Source organism: Malurus melanocephalus, unplaced genomic scaffold (assembly GCF_030028575.1).
Source record: "Malurus melanocephalus ecotype Western Australia unplaced genomic scaffold, MMel_1.1 scaffold_57, whole genome shotgun sequence".
Lineage (NCBI taxonomy): Eukaryota > Metazoa > Chordata > Aves > Passeriformes > Maluridae > Malurus > Malurus melanocephalus.
Window position 1 is genome coordinate 977,916 of NW_026623289.1, and position 14,309 is coordinate 992,224.

Consider the following 14,309-nt stretch of genomic DNA (forward strand, 5'->3'; position numbering starts at 1 on the left):
AAATAATTTCTTATTTTAAGCATCCCCTTATTTTTCAAAACTCTGCCACTTCTTCATGGTGACCACTGATTCTCAGTCCTCCAGAGTATGACTGGGTATTACATGACCTTCAAATCACTCAGTGAACAGTGAAAATGAACACTCGCACATATACTGTTTTTGTATTCATGTATTTCATGAATGCAATCACATACCATTAATAACTAAATTTAGCTTTTATTAAGCATGACTGCCTAAAGGAAGAGACAAAAACATTTTATTTAATTTCTGCATTTTATTCTGAAACCATTGACCTAATTTTTAGGACTAAAGATCTCCCAGGTAAAAACAAGATGAAAGGATGAAACAAAGTGCCATGAATCAGTAATTCAAAAGCATTCTTCTGCCATACRAAAAATAAATTGTGTTATGTTCTGCTGTACAAAAAAAACTAATGAAAAAGCTGTATCTAGTATATGAAGATACAGTTTGGATCAGAACATAATTTAGATCATCAGTTTCCTCTGACTTCTAGTTCTTGGTTAAGGAAAACTCCAAATCCCCTCATTGCATGCTTTTTAAAAAAAACAAACAAAAAAGAAAACACAAAAATGCAACTTGCAGTTAAAGATGAAATAATATCCTCATGAGCTTTTAGACAGTAAATGAACAACTTTGCCTAGATTTGCTTCATCATTCATGTACCCTGTGATAAACCTGTGCAGAATTATTAAMGAAAATTGCATCCTGATTTACATCAGTTTCTTTTATGAACAAACTTATCTGCTCTAGGCCACCAAACCTCAGCTTTTTCACAAACACTTTCCAAACTTTTCAAACACTTTCAGTACACTTGTACTCATMTTAACAAAGTCTTGCAAAACATGCATATAAGACAGAGGTAATTTTTAGACCCATCATAATACCCCATCCTCTGAAAGGCTTCTAGAAATACTTAATCATTCAACAAAACAAGCTTGTGGAGCTGATAAATGCAATTTCCTCGTTCATGTGGCTTTTCAGGCTCATCAATAATACGCTGAGAATCCACCTAGTCAAAAGCAAGATGAAAGTCAGAATGCATTCTTAATGTTTTCCTATATAACATAGCTAAGAAAAAGTCCCGAAGACTTTTGAGCTTTAAATCATGCAGAATTCCAGTTCTATGCCACACATTGCCAACAAAAGTGCCAGTGCTACAAAGCACTTTATCTCATGCCTGTGTCAAAACACTATTCCACAGTCAACTCCAAAGCAATACAGGTAGTATTTTATTTTATGATTTAAGGAAGTTGTCCTGGGATTCTTCAGCTGCAGCGGGGAAAATCCTGATCCATGGCCTACACATTAGCTTATWAGGAAACTACAACACCAATGAAAGTGAATAGACTACCTTCCTAAATCCAAGGATAATGACACTGAAATATGAAAACAGAAACACTTCAGCCTAAGGCAGCGTATCACAACTCTCAAAAAAAAGCCTTTTAGAAATAACTGCCCTTGGTGCTTGTTCTCTTGCTGTCYCTCTTTTCAAGAAGTTGGACCCAAACCCCTCCTTTATGGGCCTCTGGGTGGGAGAAGCACAGGGAGGGTGTATCTAACACTTTTACTCCTGCACTCACTAATTCCTCAACCCCTTTTAATTAAGAAACTTTACTTGTTCTCCAGGAAATCCAGAGGCCTGCAGAGGCCCTTACAGAAAGAAAGGTAAGATTTCTCAGAGTAGGAAGCTAGGAGAGTTTTCTTACTAAACCCTCCTAGGTCTTGAAACAACTGCCCTCCCTCCTACCTGATTCCACCATATTTTTTTTTCTGAAACAAGCCATATTTCTGTCTGCTTAGAAAGGAAAAGCCATCTCAAAGCACAGCAACCCAAAATAAAATTAAAATGCACTGCATTCAGCAACATCCTATGTAAGAAAAATGTAACTACAGCTGCTTAATAGAAGAATAGAAAATATTAACTTCCAACAAGAGTGAACAAATGCCTTTACAATCTCTCTCTTAAAACCCAGGCAGAGTTCTGCTTGAAAACATTAAATWTTTMTATATATATGAAATTAAAAACCAAACCACCCAGGAACTAAACAGACTCTACAAAAACAGGATATCAAYAGACAGTGGTGATTACATAAATAGAAGTTCTTACACTTTAAATTTGACTCTACACTGCTTTCAGTATTCTCAAATTCAATAAACAAAAAAGMCATCCTTCCAAAGGAAGKCTGCCCTTTTAAYACTCTTAACTAAATGTWCTGGGGTACKCAAATTCCTCACAAAAAATGTTTTRAAAAATATCTTTATACTCTTACCTGATTCCATATATATGGCTGCTCATACCAGGTAGGATCAATYGTAWCTCGAGGCTTTGATTTGCAGACTAAACTGAAATTACATAAATACAACCTTAAGAAAAACACTTGTACTTGTTTAATTTTAAGAAAAAGGATTTTTTGTACTAGGTAAAACCAGGTATTTATGAGGTGCCTGTGCTGAAGGGAATTTTAAATTTTGCTGTTTATCCAGTCTGATTTGTTCACTTCTCTGTACTTTGCCCCATCCAGTGTAGTAAGTCAAAATACAGTTTTTCACAGGGACATTAAGTGTATCAGAATGTATTTTCTTCTAAAGAAAATAATGAGGTTTTTTTACAAAGCTGTAGAATTTGCAACTCTAATTTAGTCCTTATATTTTATGTATGCTTACTCACTAGAATGCATAATACTGCTATTTTTAGGATATTTTGTTTTGCATGACAACTCAATTACTATAGATTGTCTGTCTGCTCCAGTTATTTCCTCAAGCTGTGCAAAGTACAACAGTAGTAGACATTAATTAATTCTGTCTAGATGTGTTTTTCAAAAACTGATTTTAGTCTTAAGTAGTGGTGACATGTTGTAAATACAATTAGCTTTTGAAAAATGGAAAACAGTTATGAAAGACTGTTCAGACTAAATTTTTACCTATGTACTTGTATTAATACATGTTTTTTCCTAAACACAGAAAGTACAATTGGAAAAAAAATATTCAAAATCAAGAGAGATTTTACACAAGGGAAAAGAAGAAATCATTATAACAATCAGAGTGTTTATTCCTTCAGATAACAACACACAAAAATAAAATAAAATAAAATTTTAGATGAAAATTATTAGAATCACTGGAAGACAACACTGAGACAGTAAAAGTACAAAAATTCCAGGAGAGAAAAGGAGAGAAAGGTATAAAATCCTGGAGACAAAAAAGCCCAGAGGCTGATGAGAGTCAGAGACCGAGTCAGGCAGTCGGCGCTGTCTGAGCTGGGAACGCATCAGTGCCCAGGACCCGTGCCAAGGTCTGACCCTTCCCCTCCCAGCTGGCTGGAGATGTCTGAACAATCAGCCCAAAACAGGTGCCAAAACCGTAGCAAGTATTCATTCACACATCTAAAGCAATAGCAGTGACATTTAGTGCCTTGAATTTAACATGTAAGTGTTGATGTCCTAGCATGAGCTGTTACTGTCACAGTCATATCTCCACTGTGAGATTGTGGCTTTGCTTCTTTCTGCCTATCCACGTTTCTTGACTTCTCTACTGCTTGTGCTCTTTTAATTTAATTTCTAGTGCCCCAAAAGGTAAGGCTGACTTGTTAATTCAGAATGGAATGCACTCAAATTTTATCTGGAGTTTTGAAAAGAGGAAGTATGGGTGCTTGCTTTTAACTCAAGCCAGTGAAATATCTTCCACAGATATAAGAGGAGGTATGTTCAAAACCAAGTAACACCTGAAAAATCACCATAAACAGCTGCTCTGATAATCATTTTGATAACCCTGGTTAAGAGCAGGGTTCTGATCTTTATCAGCATGAAGAACTGCCTCACTCTGACATCATACAGTCACTTCAGAAAAGCTCTACAGGGAAAAAGAAGTCTCATTTCTCAGAGATGAGGCTGTAAGAGTTATGTTACGGATTCTGAACCAGAGCTCTTTTTAACATAGTTTAATAGAGAGCCAAGTCAGGATGAGAAAATTCTCCTGATGATACAGACAGCACTAAAGTGAACACTGGGTGCACAAACAAGGGAAGATTTTTCACATCATGCTCAGGAGGKACAGGCATTAGAAGGAGCTGTTCCTGGGACAGCTCACTGCACTCTTCCCAAAATGCAAGCTGAAAAAATTCTCAAGGCTGGCTGCACTGAACTACAATGGTCTTTTCAGAACCACTGCTTCACTTACAACAAGGAGGGAGGCTTGCTAGGGAAAAAGGCAGGTAGCCTTACGTCAGTTCCTAAATTAGCCTGGGACTTCCAATTCACTTGGCCAACACCTACTCTGCACCGGTCTGCTGAGGGAGCAAAGGCAGCACACACGATTCAAATTTAGTGCACAGGAAGAAAGAATTCTAACTCTTTCTGCACTCTTATGCCATAGGACTCCATTAGCTTTGTCCTGGGTGCAAAAAAAACAAGGATAACTAGGAGCTGATATCCTGCAGAACAGGTTTTACAGTCTAGGTTTCATGACTCCTAAGTGATTTGGCTTCCCTGAATAACCAGTGCTTCCACAAGAAGTCCAAGGTTGTTTAGTATACTGTTTTATAAATAAACAAAGTAAATGAAATGCATTATTAAATGAGAGCATGCATTATTTTTCCAAAGCCTAATCTGAACTATGCTTCAAGCCAAGCAATCACTCATTTTGCTGAGACTGTGAAACAGATCCTTTTTCTACAGAATTATTACCATAGAAGCTTCTGACGAATATTCTCCTGCAGCTGTGCCACTTCCTCTTGTCCAGAACGCACTGCATCTTCACAGAGCAGTTTATTCATGGCTGTCCTTAGACTGTTTATCTGCAAAACATCAGTGACAGAATATAAAGCACTTTAAATCAGCACTAAGTCTGGACCATATTACACTGACATGAAGGCAGTYGTGGCATCCACATCACTGAAATTCAATTGGAATATTATTTGCATAAGCAAAAACTTCTGAAGCTTCAGAAACACTTCCTMCAGATGCACCTCTAATGGTCAATTATGTTAGTAGCTAATATCACAATCTTTAAGGTTACTCAGGTGTACCATGAAACACACTGGCTACCACTTGCCTGGACTTGTTCCAATGCAGAATKCCTTCTGTGAAAGTTTTAAGAATTATCTCTATCTGTCCATAATTTTTCACATGTACAACAGCTTGGCMTTACTATTCAGTCTAAGGCATTGTGAATACAGACATCACACCGAGTCAGGGCTTTCAGACAATAACAGCTCACARATATGTGCACCAGCAGGTCCACTGTGTCCTTGGAAAACCTCTAGGAACCACCCCAAGCAACCAGTTCACACACAGACCTAACCAGGGCACGTCCTTCACTTCAGGCACRTGTCAAACACAGCCACTGTCCAGCACTGCACCGTTCATGTACGTGCTTCCCTCTGACAGACCTCACTCCGAGTTGCAAAAGGCAGTAATGAGGAATGTAGGGRGTTTTATTGTTTGTTTGGCAGATCTGTTCTGAGAGCTCGATACAGATGACTTATCAGAGCTGTAAAATSAAAAGTGAAGCCTGAAAAGCAGCAGTGCTCTGCTTGTCAGTAAAAGCCACRATAATCCTAAGAACTAAACTAGTAAATACTGACATTTGGTTACTGCAAAATTGATGACTGTATTTTAGAAAGTGCGTAACATTCTATAACATTTTTTTCAAAGTGCAAGGAGTGGGCAACTGCTTTCCTGATAACAATCCAAGATTATTAACAGGGCGTACATTAAAAAACTCAAACAAAACCACAGAAAAAACAAACCCCACAGGTCCGAACAAGCTTTTCTATTAACCCTACATTAAGTTCAGATGCACTGACTTCTACTGAATTCCTACCGTAGCAAAAATTCTTATGCAAGTTTTACCTCTGTTATGTCTTCCACTCCAAAATGCACATCAAATGTCARCTCCATATCATTTGCTGGAAGCAGTGGAGCTCCAGAAGTCTGACTACAACCCAAACCACACAGAACACCAGTAAAATACTTTCCACTTTTATCAACTCTGTATGAAAGAAAGAAAGGAAACAGTCTCACCAAGAGATGAAGAAACTAAACTCTTAAGGAGACAGACTGAAATTAATTTGTCTAAGCCATGAAAAGCAATTCATGTTTGAAACAAGTTAAAACAATTGAGAGCCATCATACTCAGTCATACTGTTTTTTTAAAATACAGTAATGAAACAAAACTAAAATTCTGGTTATAAAAGCATATACTCACAAAATTTACAAAAAAAATCGTGCCAAAGCAAAATAAAGGAATGCCAGGTTCACTGTGTTGAAATGACAAATAGCAGAATTTGAAGAAAACACAACAGTAATGCAACTGCCAGAACTCAGCTTTTACAAAAAGTTATGGAAGTTCCTCTCCTCACGTAGATTTAACATGCTCCACCTTCCCAGGCTTCCAGCACAACTGCCAGGAGCTGTAATTCCTTATCAATGAGGGGATGCTCTGCAGCACCAATTCATAAGTACACAAACAAGTTATTTTACCTACATACTATACTAAAACTCATAAAAAATACCAGGAAGAGAATATATAAAATGCTGAAAACAAAGAAATAAAATCTGTCAAAAAATTTTTGAGGATCCTAAAGAAATAATATAAGAACCACCACTTTAAAATGGACAAATACCTGAGTTCTATTGCAGGAGCAAACAGCATGCTGAGGAGTGCAAGCAGGCCATGAATAGGAGGCATCAAAGATGATTCCCCTAACACCACAGACCCTGGCCACCAGAAAAAAAAAAATTCAAATAACTCTAAGAAGCATCTAATGAAAATGAAACCTCAAAAACAGAACTACAGTGACATATTTGTTCATAGAACTACTCATTAAAAAAACCAGAAGTCTAGAGAAACCATCCAAACATTTTTATTAGGCATTACCAGCTGCATTTACTGAGACATCAGTGGCAACCAACAACTGCTGAAAGGGAACTTCTGCACCATCATGGACAACAACGGAGTTTATGCTCTCCTTATTTATGAAAACATTTCTGGGGAAGAAGTATTTTCAACATTAGAAAATCCCAAAACTCATTCAAACATGTAAATAAAAAATTATTTTAAATTCACAACACAAACTCAAAACAGCTGTTCATTGTGAGCAAATTTAGATGACAGTTACTAAACCATCTCTTTGTGASACAATAATGCACCTGAAAACTACTCTAAGATTTTAAATAGCAATAGTGTGTGCATTAATACAATTCACTACTTGAATCTTTTCAATGAATAAAAATTCAGTGAAAATCTCTAACAGTAACTAGGTGGTTTTTGCTTATTTATTCAAGATAACAGCYAAGAGTATGACTGTACTTCACAGTAAAACTCTTCTCATACCTGAATTGGGATACTTTGGTCAGACTGTAGCATTTCAGCTGATAAGGACTGAATGGGCCAAAAACTGTTRCCTTCATAAAAAGGAAGAGAGACAAATGACATTCTAGTCAGTCAACACCTGGATCTCTTCGAAGAAAAATGCTTCATAAATGAAMGCCAAACACATATCAGCATGTACGGAACAACGCTGAGTTGCTAAATTGGTAAGATGGCATTTTCAGTTAATTCATCTAAAGCAACCTTTGCTTCTTGAGGTACCTTAACTAAAATTATATATTTTCACAGGTGCTACGGATTCATGACTTCCCCCTGTCTTAAAAAACACAAGTTCAGACTTCATAGATAACTTAAAAGAATCAGGTAATTTTATTTACATAATGAAGTCTTTAATTTTGAAAATATCTCACTTTATGAAGTGAGTAGTTAAACAGGATTACTCCTGTGGRTAAATGGAACATGATTAGGTGCTTGAAAGCCTAAAATTTTGTCAGATCTGAAATGGGAAAACAATCACAACGTAGATGAAGCCTAACTTGTAATCAGAATGCAGAAAAGGACGCATTTCTTGTTTCATATTCCAACTTACTAGTGCCTTGAAACCTTAAAATACATTTCTGAGTTCAGAACTSACAGGAAAAGCATCATTACTACCAGTTATTGGAGCATTCACTGCTTCACCTATCCCAGCTGCTTACCTATTACTAGCTGATACACAGATCAGCTACATGTGTATACATATATGGTATGTGTATATATRCATATTGTGTGTGCATATATACAGTATATCTAGCAAAAAACATAGATTTTCTGAAAAACTGATAGGTTTGTAAACTTGCTTTTTTGCTGTAGGTTACATAATGAAGACTGCCATGTATGGAAACACTGCATTCAGTTCAATTTTATCTGTGCTCTGCACTAGTTCAAAGTGCTGCCCTAGATGTGTCAGAAGAGCAGGATCACTTAACTCTCAGGCTGTACTTCAAAATGTTCAAAGCAGTTGTTCAAAACTGCAGCAGACCAGTTTAAAATAGTGGTCACAAATATGGCTTTCTACCAATAGAATGCAGGATGCCCTTTGAAATGCATCAAATAGAGCTTGGTTATTTATATTTTTCAGCCCTCATCTACATTCTACAAATGTGAGAAGCAGGGTCATGTGATGAAAGGCCAAAATCACCACTCAAGTTACCTTATGGGTYGGCACATCAGATTTATTTTCAGAAAAACAGTTCAGCAATCTTTCAATGAGGTGCTTTTCGTCCTGTCTTGAAGATACAGCCGTTTGCTCTTCTTCCTTTGCTTTGTCCAAAAATAATTCCTGGAGCAAATCGTGGCTTTGCTACACAATAACAGAAGTGTTACAAGCCTTGAAATATTATGTCCTTCAATTATGYAGGACCTTTACAAAAAAGATCCTACACAAAGAAATAATTGCATAAAAAGACAAAAACCAATGGTTTGATGACCTTTCAGATTATGTAAAACATCAAAATGGAAGACAGTCAAAGCTATGAAGCAGTTACAGTTCTTCAGAGTTTCAAATAACAGAGGAGCAGTTCAACTGAGGAAATCATTTCCCAGGAAGCATTGCTTCCAAAAGAGGTCTCAAAGCAATGATGATTTTGGCCAACAGCTCAATATGCATTATGCACACAAATAAAAATACACTGCCCTATTCRAGTATTAACCTTGCCACTAGTCAAGCTGCAGCTCAGCTTTCAGGACTTCAGACAGCCTGAACTGAAATAAATTAGAGTAACAAAWAGAGGAGCAGCTCAGTCAGTACATACTTGTGATTCGTATGACTCCTCTGCCAGTTCAGCATAACGCTCCTCGATCAGCACATCTCGAATATTCACCAGGCCTCTGCGCCCCGAGTGACGGAAAACATCCACGTGCAGCACCCCATGGACGAGGGAATAAACCTCCAGGAGCAGAGTGCAGCCACTGACCAGGGAGGCAAATCTCTGGCTGGCACTGCAGCTCCACCGCTCCCCACACACCAGCGATTTGGCAGAGGGACACATCTTGCAGATCTTGAACTCTAAAGCCTAGAGCAGAAAACATCGAAAACAACGCTTCCCTGACTAGAGAATCAGCAAGGAAATATTTCACTTTCTCAACAAACTGTTTGAATTAATAACTATAAATTATTTCATCATTGTTGCCRTGGTCTATGTTAATTTCTAGGGCTGCTCTAGAGCTACTGGCATAATTCCTACTTCATCACTGCCAATGCAGCTATACGACAGCTCATATCACTTCAATATAGTACAGAGTTGCTGAGGAATCAGAGCAAATGGTGCATGAAGAAAAATTTGGTAGTAATTCACTATTCACACTGAAGTCTTAGGAGCACAGAGACGTCTTCTCAGGAAAAAACTTCACAGTCCACAACTGTTTTCAACTAAAGTTACAGAAAACTTGGCAARACCCCTAGAGCTCTTCTCTCCCTGGCAGGCAAGAGTCATTAAGTTCTCATGTCCACAATCACTATCTTTGATTAAGCCCTTGAATGAATGTATACCAGAAACCCTATTTTTTTTCTATCCAGTCATTAAAACTGGTCATTAAGAGATTAGGCCTGAAGCAGAAATACATTTCTGTTTAACATGTGTGTAGAAAATACAAAAAAGTATGCCTCTTGCCAAAATTTTTTTTACAACAATCACAAAAGAAAACCACAAAAAATTAGCCCTGTCAATCCTATTTCTGCTGGTCCATTTCTAATTTTCATCATTAAATGGTTCAGTGAATACAGTAGAATAATACRCCCGTTTCTACAATCTTAAAAATATCTGGGTGAGCACTGAAAAACTGAATTACAATTGAAGTACAGTTATTTTACTTGTAAATACAGTTCAAGAGATTYATTCTTCTGAAAAACTCGCTGTAAAAGCCCTCTAATTTGTGTTAAAAGAGCACTAGATCTGTAACACTTGCATTTAATCAACAAGAGAGTTCTGTCTGCAAAGATCCCAGGAAAGCCACCAGTTTAAAGAACAGCAAAGCAGCACAAATATAAAACACAGACCTCCAGCTTCACAAAATTAGTATTTCTCTACAACTGAACACAATGTAGTTCAATTACAAGAATTCCTGCTCTATGAATACCCAGCTCTGGAAAACACTTGTCTGTTACTGAAGGTGATTTGTAGGTACTTGCATCAGCAAAATATGTATTATTTATTTACTATTTTGAAAAGCAYCCTGACTTGAAGTTCACTCCTGTGAAGCTCACTCCAGGCCAGACGCAAAAATATCCAGTAATTAGCAGACAACAGGATCCCCCCTACCTGGAAGGGAAGCCCTTGAAGACAGCTTGGAATCTCTTTTAATTTATTTAAAGGCACTTCTGATCTATTGCCATAATCCACAAAGAAAACCTGGAAAAWGAATCACAAATATCTGCAAAGATTCCACAACATTAAAAGTAGTACTTTTAGTGCCAAGAAAAGTCACAWCTTGAGTTTAAAAATTACAGTACAATACAAATCTGATCAAGTCACATGGAAGAAAATTCAAAGTCTGGAAAACATGCAAATGAAGTCATGTCAAAAAGAATACGTCAAATTGTATCATATTTATTACTTGATCCCTTGGCCTAAATACCCACTTGTAATGCAAATAATCCACTAAATCTAGAAAAGGCAAGTTTCTCWGAAAGGCTTTAAATTCTCTCCCACACTTAGATCTGTGCAACCTTACTTCTTAACAGTGAGTGATACTACCTAACAATTGCTTTTAAATAAGTAAATGTGAACATGTATTCAGTGGGTGCTTATAAATTCAAATAGGAAAGTGATGAGRTAGAACTATTATTCACTAGTTTTTCATTACTTTAAATTGTAACAGTATTCAGTATTAACTCTATAGTGGTGACACCCAGCCAAATTAAGAAAAAAAAAAAATCAAAGGCCAAACTTGCAAAGATAAAAGAATCTGTCCTTAAGCTGCTRGAAAGTATTGGCCTGAAAAATCAATACCAATCTTGAACTGTGGCACTAATTTCCATTACTCATCTCAGCACAAAAAGCCAAAATATTCTGATGAATTTGTTGATGATACAGAACTCAGCAGCATAAACACCAAAAATGCCTTTTTTTCAGATTTACTTTATTTCACTTTGCAAGAGCTTCTCAACACTAAAAATTACTTTTTTCAGGATAAGAAACAAATTAATCTGTTCTGGCCAGAGTGATTTGCAGAAAAAAATAAATAATTTTTTTAAAAAAGGCAGCAAAGCTCCAAGATTGTTAACCCAATTACATCCTAGCAATTCAATATGACACAGCACATTACCTCAGCAAGATCTCCATGAACATACAGAACATGAGCTCTGTAGTATCCTCTGTTTCCCTGGTAAGTGAACGGTGCCAGACAAAGCACATCTACACGGGGAGGCACTGATAGATCCAGCAGGTTCTGATAGTTAATTTCAGCACTTAGAGCCTGGAGTACRGCTGTGTTTTCTTCATCTGTCCTGTAACCCCAGAAATGTCCAACTTCTACTATCTGCAAGTAYAAAAATTAGACAGTAACAGATTTCACACTATTCTAATGAAATACAAACCACATGAGAGCAAAAGACATGAGAACACTCCTGACACAACAGATCACATACTGCAACAGTTCAGTGAAGCATTTCTGTCTCATCATCCTCCATTTTTTTTAAAAATTTTATCTTCTGGGCTACTGCAAAACACTGTTCATCTAAAGAGATTYTGATATAAGCATTACTAAAACTGAGGAAACAAGGAAAAGACTGCTTCCATTTTTCTAAACCAAGTTAACATACAGAAAATACAAGGTAGACAGTTGATTAGACAGATGCACAGATTTGGTGCACTTTTTTATTAGTGACAGAGTATCAGTTAGCTACGTGTATCAGCAGATCAGCATCGTCATTGATATGATTAGCCACACTTTAGGAAAACTACACCTATTTCAATCCAGTTGAATAAAATAGATAATCTTTTCAAATGTCTAGATTCATATAAACATTTCAGACTTTATACTGAGTGCTTGTGATAAAAACCAATCTTTATTTACAATCATTAAAGCTGACATATTAAAACAGAAATAGCACAGACAGCTAAGCAATTGCAATGGGTCTGATCACAAGAGATTTAGCTGAATAAAAGGAGGAAAATAGTCTTTTCTGCACTTGTAAAACATGCCACTACTTTTAAGAGCTGTTTTAAGACTTCATCTTATCACTTGCCCTAGCTCAGTGGTTTAAATGTTTTTATTATTTCTATTTCAGCAGCATATATATTGCTATTACTCAACTAATGACTATGATAGCTAACACAAGATTTAAAAATCTCAGCGTGATTTCAGAGATATTTGTATATACATGTAGTTTTCCCCTTATATACTTTTATGCATCAATTTTTTTTCTGAATGAGCTTAGACTACCATTAATTAATCTAATTTCTCATATGTACAGTTTCTGAGGAAAACTGGCAGTTAATAACCAGGTAAATGACCCAAATAYCTACTGATTCTCATTTTTATAGTTTACACAAGTATTTTACCTCTTCCATTAATCCTCTTTACATTTATGCCTACTTCCAGCTAATATTTACTGCCAGCAAATCCCACAAATTTTGTCAAGTGCAAACATGTGAGTACTGTTTAACACARAACCACCAAAAATAAGACCAAGAACATTCCCACGCTTCTCACAGAGACACCTCTGCACTAAAAACATTATCAGTACCCCGTTTTTTAACTTAAGCTTGTCARATACGAATCTCTGCTAAACTATCTAGGTACTAATTATTAGATATGACCTACTTCAGATATAGAACATTCCTACCTCTGTTACCCTGATGGCCAGGGAACGACTTGGGATCATCTTTGACATTTCTAAATCACCAAATGAGATTTCCACAGGCTCCACTGTCTGCTTCTGACAGTCTACATTTACTCTAAAATAGAATAAAGATGCTAAGTACTTCACTCACAAGAGCAAACTCAAAAGGATCAAATTTTTTGCTTTCATCTGCTTCCCAAGTTACCCCTAGGGGCACATTTATGTACTTAGCAACTTTTATTTAGAAATACATTAATTCAATTAGAACARAAAATGACCACACAGAACCAAATTACCATAGAGTAACTTGCAACTGCAATATAACCAAACACATGAAGATATATATGCCACTGCACAACTGTGCCATCAGTTTATTAAAYATAAAAAGAATTAAGGCTAAATAGTGAGGCTTTTCCTATGGCATTTCTTCTAAGCTTATTTTTTTAAAAATAGAATACACAAACCCACAAATATTAATTTGGCAATTTTTTATATAGACATTTATATATATATGTATATATATCTATATATAAAATATGCCTTTTACTTGACAAAAGGTAAGCATTTTAAAATTAAGTCTTTCAGCCTAAGAGACTTGAGTTCCACAGGAACCCATTTTCACCAAGATTTTAAGTGCTGTTTTGGGCAATAAAAGCTAAGTACAATCAACTGGAAGTGAAATACTCACCTATATTTCAACCTTCCCAGTTCATGCCTACCTTCCTATTCTAGATTTCTTATTTTAAAATACTGAAATAGCTGCAGACTGATCAGGAGCTAGCTAGGCAGAATGCCATTTTATCAAGCTACCTGTATGACCTGAAGCTCAGAATCACAGCATATAATAACAATGAAACACACACCAGATTTCCCTAGGAAAAGAAAGTGTGGACTGAAGAGACTCCCTACATTGCAGTCCTCAGCATGATTTCCTATTATGTAGTTAAACCTCTTGTCCTTATGTTTCCCCACAGTTTCTTTTGTTAAGCTGCCTCCCTCCCTTTCTTTTTTGCCCTCAACTGCCACTCCTCATTTATCCTCATTTATGTTGGTTATAGCAATCCCCACACTGCCTCCATCATGAACAGAAATAACTGTGCACAGCCATATTTCCATATGCTAAAGGAAAATAGAGTCT

The 14,309-nt window shown here is 36.5% G+C and overlaps 1 protein-coding gene across 1 annotated transcript in view; it reads right to left on the minus strand.

Moving 5' to 3' along the window:
- Positions 1 to 231: 231 nt before the first annotated feature.
- The window catches only part of TDRD9 (tudor domain containing 9), a 53,441-nt gene continuing 39,363 nt past the window's right edge, over positions 232 to 14,309 (minus strand). The window contains exons 25-36 of the mRNA XM_057365687.1: positions 13,175 to 13,286; positions 11,653 to 11,865; positions 10,647 to 10,736; positions 9,141 to 9,401; positions 8,540 to 8,689; positions 7,351 to 7,421; positions 6,895 to 7,004; positions 6,641 to 6,734; positions 5,868 to 6,006; positions 4,701 to 4,810; positions 2,292 to 2,364; positions 232 to 1,030 (exon numbers count right to left, since the gene is read on the minus strand). Of these exons, the coding sequence (XP_057221670.1) occupies positions 935 to 1,030; positions 2,292 to 2,364; positions 4,701 to 4,810; positions 5,868 to 6,006; positions 6,641 to 6,734; positions 6,895 to 7,004; positions 7,351 to 7,421; positions 8,540 to 8,689; positions 9,141 to 9,401; positions 10,647 to 10,736; positions 11,653 to 11,865; positions 13,175 to 13,286 (1,519 nt within the window). The 3' untranslated portion in view covers positions 232 to 934. The remainder of the gene's footprint in view (positions 1,031 to 2,291; positions 2,365 to 4,700; positions 4,811 to 5,867; positions 6,007 to 6,640; positions 6,735 to 6,894; positions 7,005 to 7,350; positions 7,422 to 8,539; positions 8,690 to 9,140; positions 9,402 to 10,646; positions 10,737 to 11,652; positions 11,866 to 13,174; positions 13,287 to 14,309) is intronic.